Source organism: Filicampus tigris, chromosome 19 (genome assembly GCF_054856515.1).
Source record: "Filicampus tigris isolate MCC_2025a chromosome 19, RoL_Ftig_1.0, whole genome shotgun sequence".
Taxonomy (NCBI): domain Eukaryota; kingdom Metazoa; phylum Chordata; class Actinopteri; order Syngnathiformes; family Syngnathidae; genus Filicampus; species Filicampus tigris.
In genome coordinates, this window is record NC_141235.1 from 4,678,742 (window position 1) to 4,704,716 (window position 25,975).

At 44.9% G+C, this 25,975-nt stretch overlaps 2 protein-coding genes across 8 annotated transcripts in view; one reads left to right on the forward strand and one right to left on the reverse strand.

Moving 5' to 3' along the window:
- Positions 1 to 17,979, forward strand: part of ace (angiotensin I converting enzyme (peptidyl-dipeptidase A) 1) — a 52,535-nt gene extending 34,556 nt beyond the window's left edge. For 3 of the 5 annotated variants that reach the window (XM_086016716.1, XM_086016717.1, XM_086016718.1), the window contains 25 exons: positions 2,631 to 3,350; positions 6,301 to 6,468; positions 6,550 to 6,637; positions 7,581 to 7,724; positions 8,007 to 8,198; positions 8,369 to 8,466; positions 8,676 to 8,845; positions 8,984 to 9,207; positions 9,286 to 9,430; positions 9,795 to 9,893; positions 10,503 to 10,625; positions 10,698 to 10,903; positions 11,001 to 11,137; positions 11,760 to 11,918; positions 12,022 to 12,109; positions 12,184 to 12,327; positions 13,180 to 13,371; positions 13,758 to 13,855; positions 14,776 to 14,948; positions 15,035 to 15,258; positions 15,491 to 15,635; positions 15,726 to 15,824; positions 16,037 to 16,159; positions 16,358 to 16,542; positions 17,487 to 17,979. In XM_086016716.1, coding sequence (XP_085872842.1) covers positions 3,129 to 3,350; positions 6,301 to 6,468; positions 6,550 to 6,637; positions 7,581 to 7,724; positions 8,007 to 8,198; positions 8,369 to 8,466; positions 8,676 to 8,845; positions 8,984 to 9,207; positions 9,286 to 9,430; positions 9,795 to 9,893; positions 10,503 to 10,625; positions 10,698 to 10,903; positions 11,001 to 11,137; positions 11,760 to 11,918; positions 12,022 to 12,109; positions 12,184 to 12,327; positions 13,180 to 13,371; positions 13,758 to 13,855; positions 14,776 to 14,948; positions 15,035 to 15,258; positions 15,491 to 15,635; positions 15,726 to 15,824; positions 16,037 to 16,159; positions 16,358 to 16,542; positions 17,487 to 17,689 — 3,849 coding nt within the window. In that variant the 5' untranslated portion in view covers positions 2,631 to 3,128 and the 3' untranslated portion in view covers positions 17,690 to 17,979. Of the gene's footprint in view, positions 1 to 106; positions 3,351 to 6,300; positions 6,469 to 6,549; positions 6,638 to 7,580; positions 7,725 to 8,006; positions 8,199 to 8,368; positions 8,467 to 8,675; positions 8,846 to 8,983; positions 9,208 to 9,285; positions 9,431 to 9,794; positions 9,894 to 10,502; positions 10,626 to 10,697; positions 10,904 to 11,000; positions 11,138 to 11,759; positions 11,919 to 12,021; positions 12,110 to 12,183; positions 12,328 to 13,179; positions 13,372 to 13,757; positions 13,856 to 14,775; positions 14,949 to 15,034; positions 15,259 to 15,490; positions 15,636 to 15,725; positions 15,825 to 16,036; positions 16,160 to 16,357; positions 16,543 to 17,486 lie in introns of those variants that run through there. The other 2 variants (XM_086016719.1, XM_086016720.1) reach the window with 2 other exon arrangements.
- The window catches only part of itga3b (integrin, alpha 3b), a 37,141-nt gene continuing 29,021 nt past the window's right edge, over positions 17,856 to 25,975 (reverse strand). For 2 of the 3 annotated variants that reach the window (XM_086016723.1, XM_086016721.1), the window contains 13 exons: positions 25,435 to 25,581; positions 25,229 to 25,326; positions 24,995 to 25,163; positions 24,467 to 24,541; positions 24,264 to 24,343; positions 24,092 to 24,169; positions 23,392 to 23,494; positions 23,044 to 23,220; positions 22,043 to 22,177; positions 21,845 to 21,958; positions 21,457 to 21,555; positions 21,246 to 21,371; positions 17,856 to 19,877 (listed from right to left, as the gene is read on the reverse strand). In XM_086016723.1, coding sequence (XP_085872849.1) covers positions 19,710 to 19,877; positions 21,246 to 21,371; positions 21,457 to 21,555; positions 21,845 to 21,958; positions 22,043 to 22,177; positions 23,044 to 23,220; positions 23,392 to 23,494; positions 24,092 to 24,169; positions 24,264 to 24,343; positions 24,467 to 24,541; positions 24,995 to 25,163; positions 25,229 to 25,326; positions 25,435 to 25,581 — 1,569 coding nt within the window. In that variant the 3' untranslated portion in view covers positions 17,856 to 19,709. Of the gene's footprint in view, positions 19,878 to 20,947; positions 21,104 to 21,245; positions 21,372 to 21,456; positions 21,556 to 21,844; positions 21,959 to 22,042; positions 22,178 to 23,043; positions 23,221 to 23,391; positions 23,495 to 24,091; positions 24,170 to 24,263; positions 24,344 to 24,466; positions 24,542 to 24,994; positions 25,164 to 25,228; positions 25,327 to 25,434; positions 25,582 to 25,975 lie in introns of all 3 variants that reach the window. The other variant, XM_086016722.1, reaches the window with a different exon arrangement.

Here is a 25,975-nt window from a genome sequence, read left to right on the forward strand (position 1 = left end):
ACCAAAAACTAGCATTTTTCAGAGGAAAAAAAAACCAACCTAATAAAAATCGACGAATCTACTCTAAAAAAAAAAAATACTAAAAACAGAAGTCAAAACTAAATAAAAACTAACTACAATGAGAAATTGCTGGTGGACACACATTAATTATAACCTGCCATCTTGTTTAAGAGCATTTAATCGGTCTACCTGTCACTATACATCACTGGCATAGATAGATGAAGCTACATAGTTTGTAATACATAAATAGCATTTTTGGACCAATTAAGTCAGATTGGATCATTTTCTTCCGTGCACCCAGCACCGTCTTGGTTGTGAATCATTGATAAACTTCAATATAAGATAAGATGTGACACCTGATGACATGTGACGTGACCCCAACACACACACGCGCACACACACACACACACACACACACACACACATTACACGGCAATATCCACGGCCAGTGGCGTGCGACCTACACCCAAGATTGGCTCCTCTAGGCTATCACAGTCCCTTCACACCTCACCGAATTCCATTAGAGGCGGAGAGACATTCAATTATTTGGCGATTGGAAGACTGCAGGACACGCGCAGACTTACACACATGCCCTCAGAATACAAAACAGCAGTAAACACTTTGTCAGTTGATAGATAAAGCTTTTATCACTTCCCACCTGCTGCTCTGTTCTCCAATTCAAACGCGATGACTTGTAGAACATATCAGCGCACATTGTAGACTAGAATAGATAGTCTGAACATTTGCACATGAGCACACTTGAAACCAAACTGTGAATAATCGTGACCCCGCCCCACAAACGTCTCTTAAACTTATTAGCCGAGCAGCTGAAAATCAGTTCGGGATGCACTCTGTCAATAAGTTGCCAGCTCGGTTCAAGTGTTTCCGTAGACATCAGCAAGTCTGCACAGATATTGCTAATCTTCAAAATAGGCGGCATAAATCTTTATGGACATCCAAAGGAAATGCTGGTCTTCTATTTGTGTGTTTTCAGTCCAAAGATAAGCCAATGTGACCGTGAACGTCTGATGGAACATGATAATAACTTGACCGCCTTGACACCCCAAAGAGACTGAATACTTCGCTAGGTTCTCCTTTCAACGGTTTATTTAAGCAGCGCTCGGTCACACCGCTCAGTCCTTTTTAAGAAAGTAACATTTGACTCCAGAGATGATTATTTTTGTGATCACCTGTGATGCACTTGAACAAAATGGACATGTTGAAGCCAAAGTTAAATTTGTGGAGTCATGGCAATGTCAAGGCCAGGAAATACTCAGGCTGACACGTGCGCTGTCATTGGTGGTATAAAGCAATAGGGCAATATTATTAGACAAGGGCCTGGCATGTGAGTGAGTGTAAACATTGCACGTGGACAATTAATAAAGCACACAAAGATGAAAGGAAATCATTGAACACGTGGTCATAATAATAATAATAATAATAATAATAATAATAATCACAGGCATATATTCTTTATCTTCGGTGAAGATCAACTACTATTACTGCAGCTTAGTGAGAAGCGGTTTGTTAGTGCATTTGCATTTATTCTGAAATTGTTGTTTTTCAACCATCTAAGTAATTTTTATTTTATCTAACATGTGTTCACTTAACATTTTTTAATCATTTTTTTAAACAATTTTATTTGCTTATAGTATTTAAGGGAAATGTTAATTCAAGTTCAAACTGTGAATATTGTCACGGTGGCTTACAATACTATTAAACCTGTCTCATTCTTGAGAACACTTTGGCTTACTATGCTACTAAGTATTTTTTTTAAGTGGTACTTAATGTAAAACGTATGAGAACCATTACACGAGTACTTTTTTTTTTTTCCCCGATTTCTCTTCTTTTACACTTGCACAACCACATTATCTTAGTTGTTCCTTTTTGTTTCCCGTCTTTTTCAGATATCGGCGCTGTTTTTGTTGTGCTGGAACAGGGGCCTTAGTCAACGGGGATGAATAATGAACAGTTTCAAATCACAGCCAACGTTAGCGTAAAGCCGTCAGCCGTTGTTAGAAAACAAACAAAAAGCCTACTAGAAGAGCTGAACTTTGTTTTGGGTTAATCAGAGGTACTTTAAATGGTGGCAGGTGTGCGCTGACTTCTATTTTAAAAGTTTGAAAGTAACTGGCTAATTCAATACAACACACTTGGTTATTTTTACTTCCCCTTTAGAAACTATTTTTGTATGTTATGGGTCATTTAATAGTGGAATAACTTTTGAAAATATTTATCTTGGTTTAATTTTTTTTTTTCATAGCACCAAAAGCTGAGATTTGAACAGGGGTGTGTAGACTTTTTTTTTTTTTTTTTAATCCACTGTATACATTTTTATATGTATGAGTCCTTTTCGAGGTGACCCCAAACTTTTGAATGGCTGTTTATATTTTTCAAAACCACTCGGGGCAAATTTAGGGGAAAAAAAGAGTGAACACCTCTTCAGTAAGAAGGAAAGTATGAAATTCAATTCTTAGCGTTTGTGTGCGTCTCACTTTTCTAATTTCCCCACAGCCCGTCATGCCTCTGCTTTCCACCCCCTCAATGACGACCCCCCCCCACCCCTCCTCCTCTTCTTTCCCCTCTGAGCCTGTGTGTGTGTGTGTGTGTGTGTGTGTTTGTACTGACAGAGGCACCAGAGAGCAAAGTATGCGCTGTCCCTCCTCGTGCCAGTCCGGGAGGCGCTGACAAGTCTCTTCTCGGTTCGGCTGCTGTGTCGTATCTTATCTCCCCGTGCTCGGATTGGCCTCCAGATGCTGATGCTGCCTGGCTGGAGGAAAGCAGGAAGGAGAGAGAGAGAGAGAGAGAGGGAGCGAGAGAGAGAGAGAGAGAGAGAGAGAGAGAGAGAGAGAGAGAGAAGTCAGGCGCAGTGGTGCGCGTTGTGTTCAAGGGTGGGGATTATGTTCGGTGTCGTAAAGGGGTGCAAGTGGAGCCTGCAGAGGCGTGTGGGTTGGGTCACACGTTCTTTAAAAGACACTTGCTGAGCTTGGTGACCAGTGGAGAGGAGCTTCAGTGAAAGGTGTTCTCTCAAGTGTTTTTTTTTTTTTTTTGAATTTTTTCCTCCGCCCCCTCTCCAAACTTTTTCTAATTTTTTCATTATTATTTACACTTGCTGCCAGGAGGCAGACATGGATAAATTTGCGTGGCCGGTTCTGTTAGTGCTGCAAGTGGCGCAGCACAGTGGAGCCCTGCCAGCCAGCTGGCTGCCAGGGGAATATTCCAGCACGGCGGCCGACGCAGTGAGGTTCCTCAGCGACTACAACAGCACAGCGGAGGAGGTTTTCTTCTACAGCGTGTCGGCCAACTGGGACTACAACACCAACTTGACTGAGTACAACTCTCAACTGCAGGTAGGAACACTCCTGGAATATCCAATCCGTTTCCTGCCGACGCCGTGTGTACGCTGCGGTGCGTGCAAACTGGGCACTGCCTGCTTTGGGGTTTTCCACGCTGTATTTACCTGAAAAATTAAAAGCAGCCAACTCAGCTTGAATGATGGAATAACTGAGGTGCAAATGTTTACAACGTACAACCTTTCACATTTATAAACACATGGTTAGTTTTTGTCGCAGCGGCTTTCCACAGGCAAGTCATAACATTTGCGGGAGAATGCAGGAAGTTGCCCTTACATGAAGCCTGAGGAGCAAAAAGGCAGCTGCCACGCCTCAATGAAGCCAAAGAGTCACCAAGAGAGATTCGAATGGTAAAAATAAATAAATAAATAAATAAAAAAAAAACCAAGAAAAAGAGGTACTTTGAGGCTTTTATTGTGATGTCCGTGCTTGTACAGCTGTCACAACAGGAATTCACTATAACATCCAGGCTCCGGAGAACAGGTGGAGATGCCGGCCCCCGCCATGCCGGAGCCGACAGGGTCACGGTGCACAATGGGTTTCGGGCCCTCCAAATGTGTTGAGCCTGTAAGGTGAACAGCAAAGTAGAATAGATCAGAAGCCATTTGGAAAGAGCAATAGGCTGCTGTGATGTAGATGACAAACGCAGGGAAGTGCACCAATTAAACGCGAAGCACATTAATTGCCATCACTGCCCGCATCAGAGGCAGGGAGGGTTTGGTTTCAAGGCAAATGAGGTTCCGGGTCGGCATGCGAATAAAAGCCATTAACAGGAAGCCGATGGATGACATTTATGAAAAGCTTCAAGGCTCACAAATAGACGGCGCCGTAAAATGGCCTCACAAAGATGAATGTTAGTTAATTGGCTGGTTACATCTTTATATTGGATGCTTTACGCTGTCAAGTGTATTTGATGGTTCATTTTACGGTGGCAAAATGAAACATATATTAATACATGCAAGCTAATGAGAGTCAATTGAAGTTTGCTCAACACAATTATCCATTTAACAATCTAATATAGTGCATCTTACAATAAAGTCACAAAACTAGAAATTATGACGATTGTGACACAGTGCAGTTCAACACAACCTTAGAATCCTATTCAGCCTCATGATAACCAACAATGGAAAACACCATAGACAGGCTAGCTAATAGCATCAACGGATGTTTGAACACAAACGGTTGCGCAACAGATGTAAACAGATACAATGAAAATACTCACAGGCATATATTCTTTATCCTCTGCAAAGAACGACAAATATTACTGTGGCTTACTGAGAAGCTGTGACCATCTTTATGTATATTTTTATGTCTGTAATGTACTTTCCCTTGCTGGCCAAGGCACACGCACTAGAAGGATAAGCACAATATCCAATGAATTGAAGCAAAAAAAAAATGTGCTCAGTTATTTACTCTCTATTGAACTATGTCATTGTTGCATGTTTTGTATTTAGGAGGAAAGACACCATTGTATCATTCTTAGCATTGAGACGGATCTTGTGTAACAGCTGTTTTTTTTTTTTTTGTTTTTTTTTTTTGCCACAACTCTTGTATTAAAGTTTTCAAGATTGCGCAAGTGTACTTTATGTTTTAGTCATTCAATGCATGGTCATGTGCAAGCTGTGTACATTGTGGTAAAACAAAAGGCAAATCCGCTTCCTTAATTTTTACCGTCCTACCGCAGAAGACGCTATGCTTGCTGGGTGGAGGCCGGTTGAAAAAAGTCATTGAGAAAAAGAGAGCAATGGAGGGGAAGTGCACAAAGGTTAGAGTTAATGCTTCAACTCAGCGTCGCCGCTTTTCCCTCCATCGGGCTGCTGAGAAAACCGCAGATAAGAGCCAGGATGGAAAGAAGCTGCGGTCCAACCTAATCACAATGTGTGCGCAAATATTTTCCCGTTTGTGATTGAGCCAGTGAGTGTTTGTCACTCTTGACCTTGAGTAAAATGGGTTGTAACATAGTGAAACGTTTCTTTGGGCCAAAAAAAAAAAAAAAAAAAAAAAAGGAAATACAGCATGGGAACGTACAGCGTATTGGACTTGTGAGAATTTAGGAGGGGATTGAAATATTGCACCTGCACAAGCTTCTTGTGCAACAACAATCCACTGCATTAACATTCTGGACATGCTGAAGTGAAAATGTTGTACACTAATCGCCGCCTCTGTCACGCAAATCCGAAGCGCCCCTGCAATAAGTGAAATCCGCAATATATAAGTACCCTATTTAAATACTCGCTATGCATGTTTTTATTGCTTTTAGGTTGTTTAATTTTTTTTTTTTAAAGGTCTCGACAGCGAGCAAAGAGTTACATTAAAAAATGAATCTATAGCCGCCGCTTTCTGTAGGCGTAAAAAGCAGGATTGATGAGCATTTGACATTCCACAATCTTCAGCAAAAACTAGGCTGACCCGTGCTTGTGGGACAGCGTGTACAAGTCGTTCCAAAATATCGTTGCCATCATTTGATAAAGGAGTATCTGAGTGACTAAGCAAAGAAAATGAGTTGGGCTTCATGTTCCAAATGACGATTTACTTATTAAAATTCCAAAGAAATATTCAAGTGCATTTCGCCAAGCTCCACCAACGTTCAACATGCACACTTATGGTTGCACCACAGGTTTTCCTTTCTGTTCCATGTCCGAATCTGCTTTCCAGCTGTATTTTCAAAATAAGAACCTAACAAAACCAACATCCAACTTTTAACTCAAATTAAATATTAAAAACAAGTCAAAACGTGAGATCATTTGAGCAAGAACTGGAATGTCATTAGACTACATTAAGACGACAAATTTATTTTTGGAGCCTTTGATTGGACCTTGTATATCGGGGCTGTCCAATTATTATTTTTTTTTCAATCAGGGCCACACACAAACAAATGAAAGAAAGTGGAGGACACTTTTCACCTTCTCTTCATATGAACTATACTGTATATTTTTTGTGCGTTCAGGTCAACGCATCCTTGGAGGAGCAGGCCTTCACCGAGGCCTGGGGGAAGAAGGCCAAGAAAGCGTTCCCTCCCGAGCTGCTTGCCACTCTTGACCCCAAAGATAAGAAACTAATGAGCAAAATCGTGGTCCTTGGAGCCGCCAACCTGCCCCTTGAAGAAAGAGCAGAGGTTCGTCTCCGTTGCTTTCGGGTCGTTCCCTCACGCAACTGCTAAGATGATTGACCTCTGATTTCCTCTGTGCGCGCGCAGTATAACACCATTCTCAGCACCATGGACAGTATTTATTCAACCGCTAAAGTGCATCCGCAGCCCAACGTCAGCTGGAGCCTGGAACCTCGTGAGTAAAATCCCAAACGATTGCGGTAAAACGGTCGTAAAGGGGGGAAGGTTTACGGAGCAAAACCTTGTAAAAACCCTTCTTATCGGTTCCCGTAAAAGTAACAGGATGTGCAAAGTGACTTCACAGAGGAAGTGTTCTGGAGGTGCTTGCGAGTGTTGAGTAAAATGCCGGAACAACAGTGCGCTAATTGCTTTTGACTGTGGGGTGCATTGGGAACAATGGCCCCGATGTTTTGTCTGCAACATAGTTGAGTGTTTCCCAAGCACGATGTCGTCCGTCTAATGTTTCCATTTCATTTTTATGGGGATGATTATTCACTGACTAGAAATAACACGTTTTCCTTGCCGCTGTTAGAACCGATCTCAACGATTCTATATAAAGGCACAGAAATTCAAGCCACGCGTATTCAGAGCTGAAAAAATACATAAGACATCGATAAATTGTTTGAAGCGGGCGTCAGTCTCATCTAGACTACTGATCATTTTGCTCCTGAAACCCCCAGAAAGTTTTCATTATCGCTACATAAGTGACTTTGTTTGCCTTGGATCACTTTTTTATTTATTTTGAAATTGACGCTCATTACCATACGGAGAAAACTTGTTCATTGTTCAAACAGCAAGCTGGTAAATACAGAACCGTGCTTTTCGGGGTATCATTATACTTGTATCTTGAATCATTGTAACCGGAAGGCAGAGAGGACAACTGTTACCGCGACGTGGTCTGTGATGAAAACAAGTTTGACAACGCCGCTTTCCAAAATGTCGCTCCCTGAGTGGGGATGAAGAATTTTGAAAAAACAATATAATTGCGGATTTGTTCCTCAATTTTGCGATTTAACATGAATTCACTTTTGTTCAGCCCAAATCACAAGTCGGATTTTGGAGGCAAAGGAAAACTCGGCCTGCCTGGCCCAAAGCTTTTCGTGTGTGGTCTCTTGCAGATCTCAGCGACATCATGGCCACCTCCCGGAGCTACAAGAAGCTGCTTTACGCTTGGGAGGGTTGGCACAACGTGTCGGGTGTGCCCCTCAAGGAGTACTACCCCAAATTTGTGCAGCTCAGAAACAAAGCCTCACGAGCTGACGGTAAGAAATTCACACTAAAATGCAGCAATATTAACGCTGCGACTTCAGGGAGTTGAATAGTCCAAGACAAGGCTTATTTGTATCTTTGTATCTATGTATGTATATCAGGGGTGTAACAAAAACGGATTTAAATTGGAAAATCGTTTTTTTTTTTCGTTAAAAATGCACCCGTATCGAATCGAATCGTTGCACTTGAAATATATCGAGATATGTATCGAATAGCTATTGGAGAGATAAGACAGTACACCTCTAATGGAGATATCTAAATGTCGTACTTTACAGGATTTAAGGACACGGGGGCTTACTGGCGCTCATTGTACGAGACAGACAACTTCCAGGAAGTCATCGAGCGGCTGTACAAAACAATCGAACCGCTCTATCAGCACCTGCACGCCTTCGTGCGCCGAAAGCTCTACAAGCAGTACGGCCCCAAGTACGTCAACCTGCGAGGACCCATCCCCGCTCATCTGCTGGGTACGGCAACACTTTGCTTGGAAAAGAATAAGCAACGGGCTCTCGCGGCAGCTTATCTGGCCACGGTGGACGCACGCGCTTCAAGCAGGCATTTCCTGGAGGAGGCCTCGAGCACGGCATCCCATAACGACGGATTGTTGCTTTAAGTGTGTTTTCTTCCTCGCCCTCAGGAAACATGTGGGCCCAGACCTGGAACAATATCTACAGCTTGATGATACCGTTTCCTGACAAACCCAACATGGACGTGACTGAAGAAATGGTCAAACAAGTAAGGGGGGGGGGGGGGGAGCCAAACGCTTCACCCGGGATGATCGATATCACTTTTTTTTTCATACCAATACGAGTACCTACTCTTAAGTATTCTAATCTAGTATCATTATAAAGGATTCCATCTATCGCTAATCTAGAATAATGTCCCCAAATTGAATGAAATGAAATGACCTTAACTGTTTTTCTCCCGTTTCCCGTGTTTGGCAGGGCTACAACAGTACGACGATGTTTCGTGTTTCGGAGGAGTTCTTTAGGTCGCTGGGTTTAGCCGAGATGCCTCCAGAATTCTGGAAGGAATCCATGCTGGAGAAGCCCCATGATCGAGAGGTGGTGTGTCACGCGTCTGCCTGGGATTTTTACAACCGCAAAGACTTCAGGTACCCAGGATTTGACTTGCATAGAAATATACGTTCAGGGTGTAATATCACACTCAATGCAACGACAGATTGTGTGTGTGTGTGGGGGGGGGGGACATTTCTACTGCTCTATTTCATTATCTGTGTCCTGCGCCGTAGGATCAAGCAGTGCACCGCGGTGACGATGGAGCAGCTCTTCATCGTTCACCATGAGATGGGCCACGTGCAGTATTACCTCCAATATATGGACCAACCCGTTGGCTTCCGTCGCGGGGCCAATCCCGGATTTCACGAAGCCATCGGCGACGTCCTGTCTCTGTCCGTCTCCACCCCCAAACACTTGAAGTCCATCGGACTGTTGGAGTCGGTGGCGTCCGACGACGGTAAAGGGACACTAGAGAACGTGCATTTTTCATGAAATGGAAAATGTTCAAATCAAGTTCCACGTGGTGTTGCTCCAGAATCTGACATCAACTACCTGTTGAAGATGGCACTGGAGAAGATAGCCTTCCTTCCTTTTGGCTACCTTATCGATCAATGGAGATGGGGCGTATTTGGGGGTAGCATCCCCCCAGAGCGATACAACTCGGAATGGTGGCACCTCAGGTAGGCAGGCAGGCTCTTCACTTACCGTATACAGAGATATCGAGACTTAAGATGAAGCAATTTTACAGTAAGACAATAGCATTTCTGTCTTCTGGTAGTTAGCGTGAGTGTAGCAAATGTTAAAGATAAAGGTTCAGCACTCCCACTGAACTTTTCAATTCTCAAAATTTGAAAACAGGTATCTGTCATTTGTCCTGCTTACGTTGTCAAAATAAGCATTTTTGGGGGGGGTGTTTGTGTTGCTGTCAACTTAATTCAATTCTAGCCCAAAAAAACAAATTCTTATATACTGAGTAACTTTCCATGACTGGTGTCTGGGTTGTATAATCCATGCAATCCATCTGTTTCTTATTCTTCTCTCAAGGACAAAATATCAAGGCATCTGCCCACCCACCAAGCGCACCGAGGAGCACTTTGACGCCGGTGCAAAATACCACATTCCTGCAAACACACCGTACATCAGGTAGCATCTTCTTTTATCCACAACCTTAATACCCAACAAAGCCATAAATGGGGGACTGTTATTCCAAATGTTAGGAGTGCGTGTACCCTTAAGGCATTTCACGATCCTACACACAAAAACACACTAGGCAAAATGGGAATAACACTAACAATGCATGTAAGATGGGAATTAAGGTGCTATTGTACACGCTGATCTTAATTCAGTCATCGGAATTGCCGGTAATGGGATTTTAAACAATACAATAGCAGGAAGCTTGCCGCATGAACACCAGCTGCACTTAGTTAACCACAAAAGATGACAAGTAGTAGGCAGACCATTTGTATTCCTACCTTGAGGGAGGTATTTTGTTGTGAGTTTGCGCATTCATCCCGTGCTCGCGGGCTGGGAGTGGGCCGGTTGAGGGCCATCGAAAGGCCTTCTCTGCTGGCCCTGATACTGTCACTTAGCCCTTCATCACTTGACCTCATTTGAAACAAAATGGACAATTAATTAGGTACAGTGAAATCCGACGAGAGAGCTACGCAAAAATCCTGCCTTGGCAAAGAGCGATACTCTCGGACATTGTAATTTCCCATCTCCAAAATTCAATTCCGATTCTTTCTCCGGCAGGTATTTTATCAGCTTCATCCTGCAGTTCCAGTTCCACGAAAAATTGTGCCAGGCAGCCAACCACACCGGACCCTTGCACACATGTGACATCTACCGCTCCGCAGAAGCGGGGGCTATTTTAAAGTAAGCTTGATATTACGCGGGGCCAAGCTCGGGAGAGGTGGCGGCGTCCAACCAAATGTCTCCGTCTTCCAGAAAGGTTCTTCAGGCCGGTTCCTCCAAGCCTTGGCCTGACGTGCTCCAAGAGGCTTTAGAGACAAACGAGATGGACGCAGGCGCGCTGATGAGATACTTTGACCCTATTATCAAGTGGCTGGAAAAACAAAATGTCAATGACGTCCTGGGATGGCCCGACTTTAACTGGCTCCCACCCGTTCCTGAGGGCTACCCAGAGGATATCGGTAAGACGAGCGTAAACTCCGGGAGCGCACTACATAGAACGGCTTGTAGGTTTTCCTTGACCCCGCGTCGCGGCTAACGTTGTCCTTGTCCGTGTAGATAAAAATACAGATGAGCTGGATGCCAGGAATCTTCTGGATGAGTACAACAGTACAGCGGAAGTGGTTTGGAATGCCTATACAGAGGCCTCCTGGGCGTATAACACTGACATCAATGAAGCCAACAAGCAGGACATGGTGAGACCTTCAACAAAAGTGAAAGTGAAAGTTTGGACTCACTAAAAACGTCCTTCTTTTTGAAAGAACTTGTTTTTTGGGGCCAGTGTCTAGACATGGAAAGAAAAACAGTGCTTTAACAATCTCCAAGTGACCCCCAAACTTTTGAACAGTAGATCCATGCGTCCATCCACTGACCCATCCAGCCATCGTCCATCCGTCACTTTCTGCATTCCACCAATCCATCTGTCCGTCCATCCTTTCCTATCAAATAATCATCAATCCACCACTGACTACGTCAATCCATCCATCCACCCATCACCCTACCATTTCTCATCATCTTGTTATACAAACACCATTCATTCGTCATCCAACCACCCATCTTATAATGTCCTGCATTCTGTCATCCATCACTAACCATTTTTTTTTCTTTTTTTAAATCACGCAGTCACTTCGGTCCACCCGTTGAGTCATCATCCTAACACGCAATGACACATTCATCCGCCGCGATCCTTTAATCACTCCCTGAATTCAGCCACCATCGCTAAATATTTACCAGTTGTCCGTCATCAGACACATCCAACTATTTCCCATCTTCTGCCTCCATCCACCCGCTGAATGAAAAGCCGATTTTGTTCACCAGCTTCAGAAGAGCCTGGAAATGTCAGCCCACACGCTAACATACGGCCAACGGGCGCGGCGCTTCGACACGGCCGACTTCCAGGGCGACGCCGTCAAGCGCGTCATTAAAAAACTCAGCGACATCGAGAGGGCCGCGCTGCCGCCGGCGCAGCTTGAAGAGGTGTGCAAACGTTTCTTTGCACCTGACAAATATTTGTCCCAGTCAACGGGAGCTGCCGCTAAATGAGCTGCAATCAAACAAATGTTGATCTTGACTCTTTTAGTACAACAATCTCCTGTCAAACATGGAGACCAAATACAGCGTGGCGGAAGTCTGCAGAGATAACGGCCAATGCCACCCGCTGGATCCTGGTAAGAACTAAAATCGTACCTTATGGCACCCGTGCTAACTGATGCCGCAATGAGCATGTTATGTCATCTCTCAGACCTTCAGAAGATCATGGCCGAGTCCAGAGATTATGATGAGCTGTCATTTGCCTGGAAGGGCTGGCGAGATGCAGCGGGCAAAGTACTTCGCTCCGATTACGAGCGATACGTAGAACTGGCCAACCAAGCTGCCAGACTCAACGGTATGACCCGAGGATGTTTTGCATCTCAGTTGATGCATTTTACGATGTTCCCGATCCCACGCTATGTGGCAGTTCCTTTAGCAATCGTTGAGGAGGGTTTACAGTATACTTACTGTAATGCCCTCGCATGTGGGAAAGGAGAGCCGCCGTTTCAAAGAGTGTGTGTGTTTAAAAGGGCTGCTATTTCACGGATTTGTTTTGTACGGTTTATCATTTTTTTTGTTCTGCCTCCTGTTTATTTGGGGTGTAATTCCCCGGTTGACCACTAGATGGCCGCACACTATTCTACTGTCAATTTGAAGGAAGAAGTGTGAAAACAGGAATTTTACAGCTCAAGACTAGTTTTGATTGAAGATTATCGATCGTCGTATCCTCTTTAATCCTGCTCTTTACGCCTACAGCAGGTTCATTTTGCAAAGTACATCTTCGGGCATGATTATTAATGTATATTGTGAGATGATAATTGAAGTTGTCGGTTTGGAATTAACAGGATTTGTTTACTGTAAACACGCAGAGGGATCAGGTCACGGTTATACCATTTGTACAACATTTTTGTCTTATCCATTGCTCTTGCTCTCTGTCAATATATGATATGCTTTTAAATGTATTTATATGATTTAAAGTCCCATAAATGCAATAAAAACATGCCTAGGGAGCATCTAAATAGGGTATTTCTATATCGCAAATTCCACGTATTGCGAGTGGGTCGGGAACGAATCCCCCAGCGATCGATGGGGGTTGGCTGCACTTTCTCTCCAAAGGTTAAATTAACGACACAGCTCTCAATTGATTGCGCAATAAGGAAGCGAGCTCGGGATATGATACGTTATCACCATCCATTCTTCTCTATAGGTCACAGCGACAATGGTGCTTTCTGGCGCTCACTGTACGAAACGCCGACCTTTGAGGAGGACCTGGAGAGCCTCTGGAAGGAACTGGAGCCGCTCTACCTGAACGTGCACTCCTACGTTCGCAGGGGTCTGTACAACAAGTACGGTCCCAAGCGCATCAACCTGAGGGGACCTATACCTGCTCACTTGCTAGGTGAGGCAGCGCAACCTGAATGGTCCTCGCAAAAGTCAACGACTTTTATCATTTGGCGCCGCGGAAATGTGTCGTTGATTTCATCAGACCGCGCGGAAACCGCGAGTCGGTTCGGACTACGCTGTGGAATTTGCGCCGACGCTCCTGCCAAAATGTTCCTTTTGTGCGGGGGCATACCCCACTAATATTCTACAGCTGGCTGCAGATGCCTTTAGAATGGGAAGGATTTCCTTTTCTTTCAGAAGTGTCAAGCGTGAGATTGCGTGTGACACTCGCGCACAGTCGGGAATGAAACCCGCTGCTCCGAGAATTCGGCTCGTTGAATAGACACAACAGAGCAGAAGTGAATTCCGACAGTAAAATCACACGCGTTGTGTCGTCCTCAGGTAACATGTGGGCGCAGACGTGGTCCGGCATCATGGACCTGGTCATGCCTTATCCACACGCCACGCAGGTTGATGCCACGCCAGCAATGGTGGCGCAGGTGAATCTCTCTTGAGAAAAATGTTCAATTTTCAAACTCAGTTTGAACGTGAGCATCGGTTGCACGTGATCAATTCATTCGCTGCCAGACATTTTCAGACCCTCTTTTAGCCTAAATGTTTGAAAAAAAAAAAAAAGTCAAGTCAATTCGTCAATGGGAGTGAATGAGTTAAAATGTGGTAAAATTGTTGTTTTATTTTGTTGCGGGGAAAAAAGTGGAAAAATCATGTCGGTTTACCGCATTTTAATCATGTGCAACCCATGTACAATACATGTTCAAAAAAACTTTCCCTTGTTTTGTTGTTCTTGACCTTTTTCCTTTGTATCCCAACTTCACTGTAGTAATATTATGAAATTATTCTGGTACAATTATAACTTCCTTCTTGCAACCTTCCATGTTTTTTTTTTTTTTCTTAATCCAAATTTTTCTTGTATTGACTCGCCCGAAAACCCCTTCATGAAGATAAGTAAGCAAAATATTCTGTTAGTACTCGATGCAAACAGCATGACAAAAACAGCGCTCGGCGAAGGTGGAACTGTAAACAAAAGGGGAAAAAAATGATGTGTAGCTGTACCTGTACCTGTGTTGGTTTGTTTGTCCTTGTATGAGCAGGCCACTACTTTGTGATTCAAGTAGAATGTCATCAGAAAAATGCTACTTTTTCATGTCTATTCTGTGGCGTGGGATCCATCGTGACTGAAATGACAAAAATATACTCCCGCATGCACGTTAGATGTGTGTTTGCACTTTGCACCAAAAACGTCGTAAAACAATTGGTGATCATGATGTGCACAATATCAAGCACAGTAAGCATGTGATGACTGCCTATTTGTTTTTTTTTTTAAAAATAAATTTTTTAGAAAGCTTTTACATTTTCACTGATCAATCTTTCTTTGTGTATTCTTTTTACCTGCATGAAGGGTTGGAATGCCAAAAAAATGTTCCAGGAATCAGACAAATTTTTCACCTCTCTGGGGCTGCTGCCAATGCCAAAGGAATTCTGGGACAAATCCATGCTGGAGAAGCCCACCGACGGACGCCAAGTGGTCTGCCACGCTTCCGCATGGGACTTCTACAACAGAAAAGATTTCAGGTAAAACGGCATGCCCCCCCCCCCCCCCCATGTTTGAAAATGTCTCTGCAATGTGACTAAACGTCACTGTATGTCACTACATCCAGAATCAAACAGTGCACTGTTGTGACCATGGATGACTTGATCACCGTCCACCACGAGATGGGCCACATCCAGTACTTCCTGCAGTATAAGGATCAGCCCGTGGCGTTCCGCGAGGGCGCCAACCCTGGCTTCCACGAGGCCATCGGCGATGTTCTGGCCTTGTCCGTGTCCACGCCCAAACACCTGGAGAGTATCGGCCTCCTGGACAAAGTGGAGAGCAATCACGGTAAATTAGCATAAAACGGAAAATCCTACAGTAACCACGTCATAATTGGATATGCGTATGGACATATAAGTACACGTATACGCGTAAAGTGCACTTATACACACACACACACATATATACAGTATACATATACGTTTCATATATGTACACATATACACACACACATTGATATACATATATATTGATATATTTTGATATACACATATTAGAGCTCCTTGTTTTGATGTTACAGAGAGTGACATCAACTTCCTGATGAACATGGCGCTTGATAAAATCGCCTTCCTACCTTTTGGCTACCTGATGGACCAGTGGAGATGGAAGGTGTTTGACGGACGCATCCCGCCATCTGAGTACAATAAAGAGTGGTGGAACCTCAGGTAAACTCAAACACAGATCGGGGGACTGGATCCCCGCTTGAGAACCACTGAGACAGATTAATGGGTGTGCGTTGGTTGTATTTAACGCAGAATGAAGTACCAAGGCCTCTGTCCGCCTGTCCCCCGTACAGAGGACGACTTTGACCCCGGTGCAAAGTTCCACATCCCCGCTAACGTTCCCTACGTGAGGTGAGTGCTGTTCGTTTCGGGGGGGGGAAACAAACAACCCATCTGAGAATGAATCACTGCCGAAATGATGATGGGATGGGACAAATAAGGCGGCTCGAGCTGTAGCTGGCGATGTTCTCCGTGAGACCCGATAAATCGATCCTCAGTCACCAGCGCGAGTCGCTTTTCACAAGCACATTTGTGACCAGGGTATTATGCTCATCGTCCCTCAGGTACTTTGTAAGCTTCGTTATCCAGTTTCAGTTCCACAAGGCCCTTTGTGACGCCGCCAATCACGCGGGGCCCCTGCACACGTGCGACATTTACCAATCGAAGAAGGCCGGGAAGCTGCTAGGGTGAGTGAACGCTCCACACGGGAATCAGGTCATGAATAAAAAGTCACGCGTGAGTCATTATCATATCACATTATGCAAACGTTTGGTGACTTATTACCCCCTCGCACCTTCATTATTCGACTACATTTTCACGAGTGATTCCGATGCGGACACCGAAGGCCTTTTATTGTCATCGTGACGCCCCGCTCGTGTACGCAGAGACGTGATGAAGCTGGGTTTCAGCAAGCCCTGGCCCGAGGCCATGGCCATGATCACAGGCCAGCCCAAAATGAGCGCCAAGCCACTCATGGAGTATTTCGACCCGCTCATTAAATGGCTGGAGCAAGAGAACGACAAGAACAAGGACATCCGCGGCTGGCCCGATTACGACTGGAAGCCTTTGGGTAAGTCTCGCATGTTGCTGCATTGAAAGAAGATCCAGTCACAAGATCCAGTCCCACATATGGGAAGCACATCTCAGAGTTTCTCTCCGTCCAAGAGGAAATAGTCAAACTATTTGCTGGAAGAATAACTTTTTCGGGGGGTGTGGGGGGGTCGCAGTTTACAGTGAAATCCTTCTTCTTCTGCTTGTTTTCCTGGTGAGATTCTGGTGAAAGGATGTGAACAGATTAGATTGATGGGAGTGAAAGAGAGCGCCAGGGAGGGACAACGGCAGCAGCTGTTTGAACAACACACACACGCGCAGTTTAGTCAGCTCACTCCCGTACACACTACCTTGACTTAGACACTTTGCATAATCAAAAGCGAAAAGTTTGTCATTTAGGGTGCTTACCACAAGTGTGTACATTTTCTTTTTTTTTTTTTTTTTTTTTTAAACTAACCCTACCCTAAACCTTCTGTTGGGTGATGTGTCAACCCGCTGCAGTGTAGTGCCAACGATTGGCCAAGAGGGCTTACTCCACAGCAGAATTTTGTTTTGCATTAAATATGAAGTCAACGCAAACATTTTTTTTTCCCCAAGAATATGTGCTATGCAAGCCCGCTAGTTGAAACTGATAAATATTGCGTTTGTGGAATAAGAGTTAATCAGCTCGTTTTTAGCCATCTCCGGGGGCGGCCATTTTGTCTTCTGTCGACTGAAAATGACAGCACAACTGCTCACAACGACCAATCACGGCTCAGCTGGGAACATATTCTTGAACAAAACGCGTTTGGGTTGACTTCCGCTTTAAGTATCGGCCGGCCGGTATCGGCAGCTGTCACCAGAGATCCGATACATTGAAGTACCTGGTATCAGTCATCGCCCATTCCGTCTTTAAGTCATATACTGTTGATGATTGTTGAGCCAACGTCTGAAAAGCTTACTTATTGTTCTTTGCACGCCCAGCGGGTAACCCCGAGGTCAAGACCGGCACTGTGGACTTCCTGGGAATGAACGTGGACAGTGCGGCCGCCATTGCGGGTCAGTGGGTCCTGCTGGTCCTGGGCCTGGTCCTGTTGGTTGCCACCATCTTCCTGGCCTACAGATACAGGAAGTCAAAGAGGTCCAACAAGTCGTTATCGACGATGGAGCTCAAGCAAAAAGACTAAATGGCAAGTGCGGCTTGCACGGTAACAAGCCTAATGTGAATATCAGTGTTTTGTCATTCTGTACAGTGCATCTGATCACATTTGTTTTAGGTTCGCCTCCCTATTAAGTCTTGTATATTTATTGTATACTCCAATTATATTTTTGTCTATGCAAAAACAAAAAACATTGCAATTTTGTAATTTATTTGTAACATGTTAATACGTAGGGAGGAAATATTTGTAAAGTCATTGTGTAAGCATTTTTGATTTTGTTTCTTATTTCTACAATAAAAAAAAAAACAAAAAAAAAAAACTGACTGACTTTGGCACGAGACAAACATTTACAGCAAATTCATTTGACAGATGTTATGAACAACGGAATTACATTAAACCTGCACAGGATAAAAATCAGAACAGAGTTTGTGCATTTTCGCCCTCCCCCCCACACCCCCCCTCGATCCTGAGGAGTCAAAGGGGCCTCTGTAAGGTTTGCAGTTCTCAGTGTCACAGCAGAATACCTGGCAGCTCTCAGGTAACATGAGCAAAAGCAGCGAGGCAACATTTTTGTCCCACCAGAGACGGCTGGATCAATGTCTTCTTAGTCCGGCCTGCTTTTTGGAGCCGAACGCTTCCCCAAAAGCCTTGGACGGCATCCCAAAAAAAAACCCGTACAAATACACACAACAAATGATATCCACTCACTGGCCACGACATTAGCACAATGGCGTCATTTTGGGGGTAAGTCGCTTGAAAGAGGCAACATTTCAGCAAAAGACATCAAACGTATACTTGCCATTATATTCGACGGATTAAGTGCCCAGTGAGTGTAGAGTATGTTCATTCAAATTGTGAATGCAATGTATGAACATTTACAACACAGTTCCACTTTTCCGGTTGGTCACAACGTGAAACATTGCTGAAACCAGTGTTGCGACTCCCTGCGTGAGATCATCCCGACATTATCTCCTGCTGTGTTTGCACAAGACTGTAATAAATAGGCATCAAGTCAAGGCCTTGTGATTCAAAACGGATCCAGCCAAGTGAGAGGAAGCAACACTCGGTTCCCTCATTAGTGCCGTCCAGGTGCGCCGCACCAAAACATGGGCTGCTGCATTTAATCGTCCCGAAGGGCCGGAAAAGGACCCATAATGTACCGATGACACGTATCGCAAATGAAAAATTTACAACCGAGGTGTCAAAACAAAAACAAGAACTGAACTCATCACGTTTTGCAAAGGAGGTCAGTGCAATAGACTGATTGTTAACAAAAATGTTTTTAAAATTCTGCAACCAGTCGCTTGCAGCTGAAAGCAATGACACAGAAGCACAAATACTGTCCAGTGGTGCCTTAAGATACGAGTTTAAGTTTTTACAGGACCACGCTTGTAGCCCAAAATCATATTTCCCCATTGAAGCGAATAGAAATGCCGTTAATCCGTTCCAACCTCGCCCACAAACTCAAAATGTTTGGAATGTGTTGCGGTTTTTAAAACGAAAAAGAAAGAGAATGTAAAGGATTTGTGCATGGCTCACAACTACCGGAAGTGGCTCAGTAAGCTATAGTAATATTAGTCATTTTTTGCAGAAGATTAAAAAAACAAAAAATGATATGCCTGATGCTCAACTGTCTATCTGCATTTGTCAATGCACCGTCTGTGTTATGTTTCCTCGCAATTCAAAACAATTCAAGCCACTTGTATCTCAAGGCGTCACTGTATTTAAAATCATTGAGAAAATTTGAGGCCGCTTGGGGTGAAATAAAAAAATTTAAAAAAAAGGGAAAATTTAAACAATGAAAGTGAAGCATTACACCATCAAAAAGCGCCAATATTCAATTCACAACACTGCAGTCAGTAAGAATACTCAACAATTACAATCTCTGAGACAAAAATGTTCAATATATTGCACTGAGAAATCGAGAGATAAAATCAAGACATTTTTTTTTTTATCCACAGTCGGTCCGGACTGGGTCCAGCGTTCTTTCATTTGGCCCGTGTCAGTCAGTCAGTCAGTCAGTGGCCGAGCGGCGTAAGCGACGGCCTCAGTAGTAGACGTGCTGCATCTCTGTCCAGTTGGTGATCCAATACTTTCTGTGTGGCTCCTCTGGCTCAAATCCCACGTTGAACTGATAGCGATCGGCCTTGCGAAGTTTCACCCCGCGGTGCTTCGGCATTATGCGGTAGTAGAGGGATCGCTCGAAGAATCCAAGCTGGGGAGAAAAGAAGTGACATTAGAGACTAAAGCGCAGCTAAGATTTAATGGCGGCTTGAGAACGACATTCAGGAGATTTAGATTCCTTATAGAGACGGAGCGTCGGGAGAGAGCGAGGGGGGGGCCCCCCCCCCCCCGCTGAGGAAGACGTGGAAAGAAAGCACGAGCAAGGCATACAAAACCACTCATTGGCATTGAAAATGCTGAGAGATTGTTTGTTATCAAGAAAGGAATCAACCGGTTAATTGAATATCTCATTCCATGCTATGATCTTCCAGTTTATTAGTGGGGTTGCAGATTACGGATTCAAACGACGCATCAAACTGAGAGCTGTCTCTAATTTTGGGAAAAGAAATCTCATGGCACGCATGTGAGTATTGTTATGTTATCCGGCGTCTACACCTGTTGCTCTTGTTTGCCAGCATCAAGTGCCTGTGCCTTTTCTTAAATGGGCTTTTACTTGCATAGCACTTTTTTACCGAGATCAAAAAAAAAAAAAATTTTCCGATCGATTTAGCTTTGCTTCTAGACAAGAAAATGAAGTTTGCTGCTTTACACCGTGTGAATGTAAGAAATGAAAACTTTTGATGACTTAAAACTGAAAACCATTGGTCCCATTCGTTATGCACCGTTGTCACATTTCTATTGTTAAATAAAACACTAGTTTCAGGACCTTGGGATTAACCTTGAAAAAAAAAAAAAAAAAAAATTGCTCCACAAAATTAGACCTCAAATGAAGTCATTGATTGGCAAAACTACTCTGCAAAGATTGTTTTTTTCCCCCCCCCCCTCCGCAAACTTTGGCCACCTCTCAGCACGATGCATTCCTCCACTAAAGTTGAACACTACAACCCCATTGTAGCACAAACGAGCACAAGCAATGTTTGAGCGCATCCCAGCAATACTCTCAGCATTCACGCAATCATAAAGCGCCAACGTCCCAGCCTGAAAAGCAAGAAAGGAGGTCGTGTTAGGCGTGTTTGCGCAAGAGTCAGAAAGCGAGAGGCCGCAACGTCACGAGTGAGCGCTGAGGTGAATAAATCCACTCATCGCAAGGGGTGTTGTTACCCAAAAGCCCCACTGGTGTGTGCACTTGTGCACCCATAGTGGCTCTCAGTAGTCCTCAGTCAGCCTCTCTGTCTCAGAGGGCTGAATCTTCATCTCAGCCTTCTGGGCTTTGGCCTCATACATCTCCCTCCTGCTGGCCCTCTGGAAGAAGCCACACTGCACGGAGGCGGAGGAGGATGTGAAAAAGTTACTCGATTGGTCAACGGGGAGTGACCGGGAAGCACGTTTTGCGTGGGGGGGATAGCCCGCGCGGTTACGTTTTTCCCGACGCGTCAATGGAAACACGCGGCGGGCTCACCTTCCAAAGTATAAGAATGATGATTCCTAGGAGTAGAACGCCTGCTACGATGGCAGAGATGATGATCCACAGCGGGAGCTCGTAGGGCGTCTCCACCCGGGCCTCCGGTTCGATATCCACCGTGAACTACGTGCGAGTGGAGGAAGCGGCCGGTTAAAGTCGATGACAAGCTGTCAATAACGGTGAACGATCCTCATTTGACGCGCGTTACCGTCGTGGTCTGGCTTTCCATTTTAAGGGTGGGTTTGTCCGTGATGAGTTTCAGTTTGGCTTCGCCTACGACCTTGATCCACAAAGCATTGGCAAAATCCTGTAAAGTCACACATAACAGCTTTAAATAGAGTCGACCGCCCGTTCGCAGATGTTTTACATTTTTGCCCCAGTTCGTCCCCGTTTTTCATAGAAAACGTATACTGAGCGATGGAAAAAAAAAAAAAGCTTCGGAAACACAGAGGGGGGACCGAAACTTGATGATGCCATTCAAAACCGAAACATTGTGAGCCTTGTAAATGCTGAATTTGTGAGACGGCCCTTAAATTTGCCAAGGAAAGATTCACTGCTCTTGAGTCAACGTGATTAGCCGCAGCGGATGGAAGCACCTCCAGCATGGTGCTGTTCCACAAACGGGCGCGGACGTGAATCTTGGCCGAGTTGCTCATGTTCAACAAAGGGCACGTGAAGGTCACGCATCTCGCCGTGCCCTTGGAGCATTCCTGCGAGCACAAAACCGAAACGTCACCACACACACACACGCGCGCGCGCGCTCGTTTAAACCAATCGCTTGCTTCCGAGCTCACCAACAGGTGCGATTCTTTCCGCGGCGTGAGCAGCGTGAGGGTCGCTTGTGGCTCGATGGTGCGAGGCGGCGCGGCGCCATCCGGATCGTCCGCCCCGATCTGCCTTTTCGCCCGCTTGGACGCACTTTCGGACAGCTGCGGTGGGAAGGCGGGGAAGGAAGCAGAGCAGACGGAGACATGACATCAGAGGAAAAATGAGTGGGAGTGATCAAGGCATCAGACGCTCGGAATAGCAGCGCCGCTTCTATTTCCGATTCGCGGCCCGGGGGAGGCTCCGATTGTGGTCGATCGGACATTGTTCCCGAAAGGACTTTAACACGGGCGTCGTTTCGCATATGAAGCACTTTCAAAACCGCCGCTCGGACGGTCGCGCCGCTGCCATTCGGACAGAAATCGGCGGAGCGCGAGCATCGCTTGCGGGCCACTTCATTAGGTACACCCGCACAATTTCAGGCGCTCCCGCGCAAGAGATGCAGTCAGAAAGGTCGCTCATTTAATACTATGTTGACGAGCGTGGATGCGGGGAGCGTGAAGGAGCTCGGTCGATTATTTGTGGCTCGGTATTTACAAATGCACTCCAGGCTGCCCCAAAATGCCGAAAATTCATTAACAAGGGTGATGTAAAATCAGCTTGCTATGTAAGTGTTTTGGATCATAATTTCTGGGATATTTATCGTATCAATACGGTCCCATTGTCATAGTACATTTGTAGTACTGTACAAAGTCCAAATGTTTTGAAAATCAACCGTGCTCACAATATGCTTTGGCGTCTCAAGCCCAAAACCGGATTAATGCACAGGCATAAGCCTCGGGTGCCATTTACGACGAAGGCCCCCTAAAATGGACATCGCGGACAAAACACAAGGTACCCTCGAAGCCCTTATTTGGCACCATTGGTATGAGGAGAATAAATACAATACAACCCTTTATTTCTGGCTATTAGCGAGAGTGGGAAAAAGTGCATGCGGTGTTAGCAAAACAAAGGCCAAAAGGAAGCTCACAGTTAAGTTCAACGGGTTGATGACGTCTCCGGGCGGTCGACATTCGCTCTGGGACTGTGCCTGGACGATGATCCGAGTCAGGTACAGGAGCCACTTGCCGTTGGACACCTCAAAGGGCCACTCAAACTCCACCGCCAGGGTGCCCAAGTCCCCTAAGGGGGGCCCCCTCATGTTGACCTAGTGACATGGGGGGAGGCAAGTCATGGCGTGAATAACCGGCCACAGTTCCTCTTTGGCTCCAAATAGCTTCCGCCCTTGCATACGGCCGCACCGCAAGCCGCGACTTGTTTCCCGAAAATGAACCATGTGACAGTCAAAGGCGTCGACGAGGGAGTGGAGCTGACTCACGTTGAAGGTGAACTCCAGCGGGCTTCCCACGTCGCTGCTGTTCGCCATGGCCGACTCGCCCATCACCGCCCCGCCAAATTTGCTCTGGACGAGCGCGTTTGCACTGCGCGGGGCCAAGGGGGGTGACAAAAGTCCCATTTTCAAGATAATATCGAAATGTCGAATGGGGAACTGTACACCGGTGTTCTTTTGGATCAAGGTCATGTTACTGTGTCAAAAAAGGTTGTTGCGTGCAGGTATTTAGTTGGAAAATGATTCACAATTCGTAAGGAATGGTGTGCTCATGATGGTGTTTTCAGGTCTGCGAACCACAAAAACTGGATATTTTACTCTTTTCTAATTGATGGAAATCCATTTTGTTGGGAAAACTTGTGGCTAAAGGGATGATTTTTGTTCATGATATTGTGAGTGAATGATGACGACGTCGACTTCATTAGACGATTCGAACGCAGGTCATTTCTGATTAATGAATGATTTTTTTTAAAAAAATCATCTCATCGATCATCAAGATGGGAGGTTCTAAATAAATGTTTAGGTCCGGATTAAGACTAATATGGATCTTTATTGAGACATTTTTGTTACTGTGTTGTCATTTTTGTGTGTTTATGTTTGTGGGATTTTCGTAATGTCGACTGTTTGTTTTGTGTCTAGTGGTTGTGTTTTATTTCCCCCTTTTGTTGTGTTCATATTAGCAACTCACATGGAGAAGGTGGGAAGGATGGTGTTCTCAATCAGCAGGGTTACAGGCACAGGCGACAGGTCGCTCTGCTCACTCAGACTGAGGGAGCCAATCAAACGAAAGCGCTGCATTAAAGTCATTCTCGTTGTTATTAGCGCGCACACGTTGAGAAGGTCAATATTTAACCCCTTACGTCGACAGGAGCAGCTGAGTCTGGATCTCCTGCGTGTACAGATCGATGCCTGACGTCTCCAACCTCAAGGCGAGTGACACCTGTTGACAAAAAAAAAAAAAAAAAAAAAAAACGCCACGTGTAAGTACATTATTTTTATTTTCAGAAGACGCCCCAGAAAAATACTTCAACTTTGAGGGAACGTCAGCGTTGGGATGCCGTACCTTTTCCTTGCCTTTGAGAGGATTTCCCAATTCACAAAGGACGGTGCCGTCATAGCGACATTCAACATCATGGTCCTAAGTGGAAAAAACAAAACAAAAAAAAAAACAGTTAACATACACTTACATAAAGGCTGGAAAGAATCCTAATAATTGTGTTAATCTATACACACTAGGGATGCACTGATATTAATTCCATAATTCCAATTCTCGGCATACAGGTATATTTTAGACAAAGGTTACATGGCATCTCTAACCCTATGTTTATGTCCACCATTCTCTCCTCTCTTCTTCCTCTCTTTTTATTTGAGAGCTGCTGTTCGCTGTTGTGTTTGTAAATGCTTTTTAAGTGCTGTGTTGTTGCTTGTGTCAAGCACATTGAGTTAACTCGTGTCTGAAACGTGTCGCCATCTAAATGAACACAAGAGCTACACTCAAAGTGAGGAGGGTTAGAGCGGGGCCTGACATTTGAAGCACGTCACATCGCCGTGCGTGCAAGTAGTGTCATCTGCTGCCCCCTGCTGACCGTACCTGGGACCTGACGCCGGAATATTTGAGCGCATCGGGAATGGTGACGTTGAGCATGGCCTGGTGGGCGTCCTCAGCCAGCTTCCCTCTTGTTGGAAAGTTGGTCACCTCCACCATCAGCCTGATTATCTTCATACTGCTGTTAAACTGGAGGACTTGGGATTTCTCCTGTCTGGGCACAGGGACACACGGTTGATATGATATTAGCCTGCTATTTAAATTGCTCTTTATTTTCACCTGGCGAACGGCTTTTCCTTATTGTCGGCAAAATGGGCCGTCAGCTGCAGGTTGCTGGTGCACTTGTTGTCCGAGCCGCACTCCTTATGGAAATTAATCTGGGAACGGAGCAGTTTGGACGTTGGGAACGCACGGACGCTTCATTAGGTACGGCCATGGCAGCAGCAGTAGTGTCATGTTGACCCGTTTGAACTTTTGAGGCTTACCTCACTTCTTTGGGTGAGTTTCTGGCCTTGGCTGAGGATGGGAAATGAGTCCAGGTTCTGAATGGAGCGTCTTGATTTGGGTTTTTGTTCATCTAAGGACATGTTGAGGGAGAAGACCACTGGCTCCAGTTTGTCCTTCACAGGCGCCTTAAAGCACATCCAAGAATATGATATTAGCTGCGCGTTGCCTTGATTTTATAAATGGCTCGTCAACACAATCATCGGCTCGACATGAAACAACACACTGTGTCATCTGTCATCCACATCTGTTGAGGATTCTCGAACTTTTTGGGTTGTTCCCTTCCCTATAATGCCTACATACCCTTTAAAAAGAAGACTATAGTATTTTTTTTTTTTAAAGCCCAAAATTAAAGAATAAATCCCGGAAAAAATAAGCCCTTTTGTTATTTATATATATAAAAAAAATACTAAGACTTAAATCGTGGCGGGATGTCAGATTTATCAGATGATACGTCACAATTATATCAGCGCTTTTAACTGTTTAAGGCACAGGGACAAGTACTTGGTTTATTTCGCTATG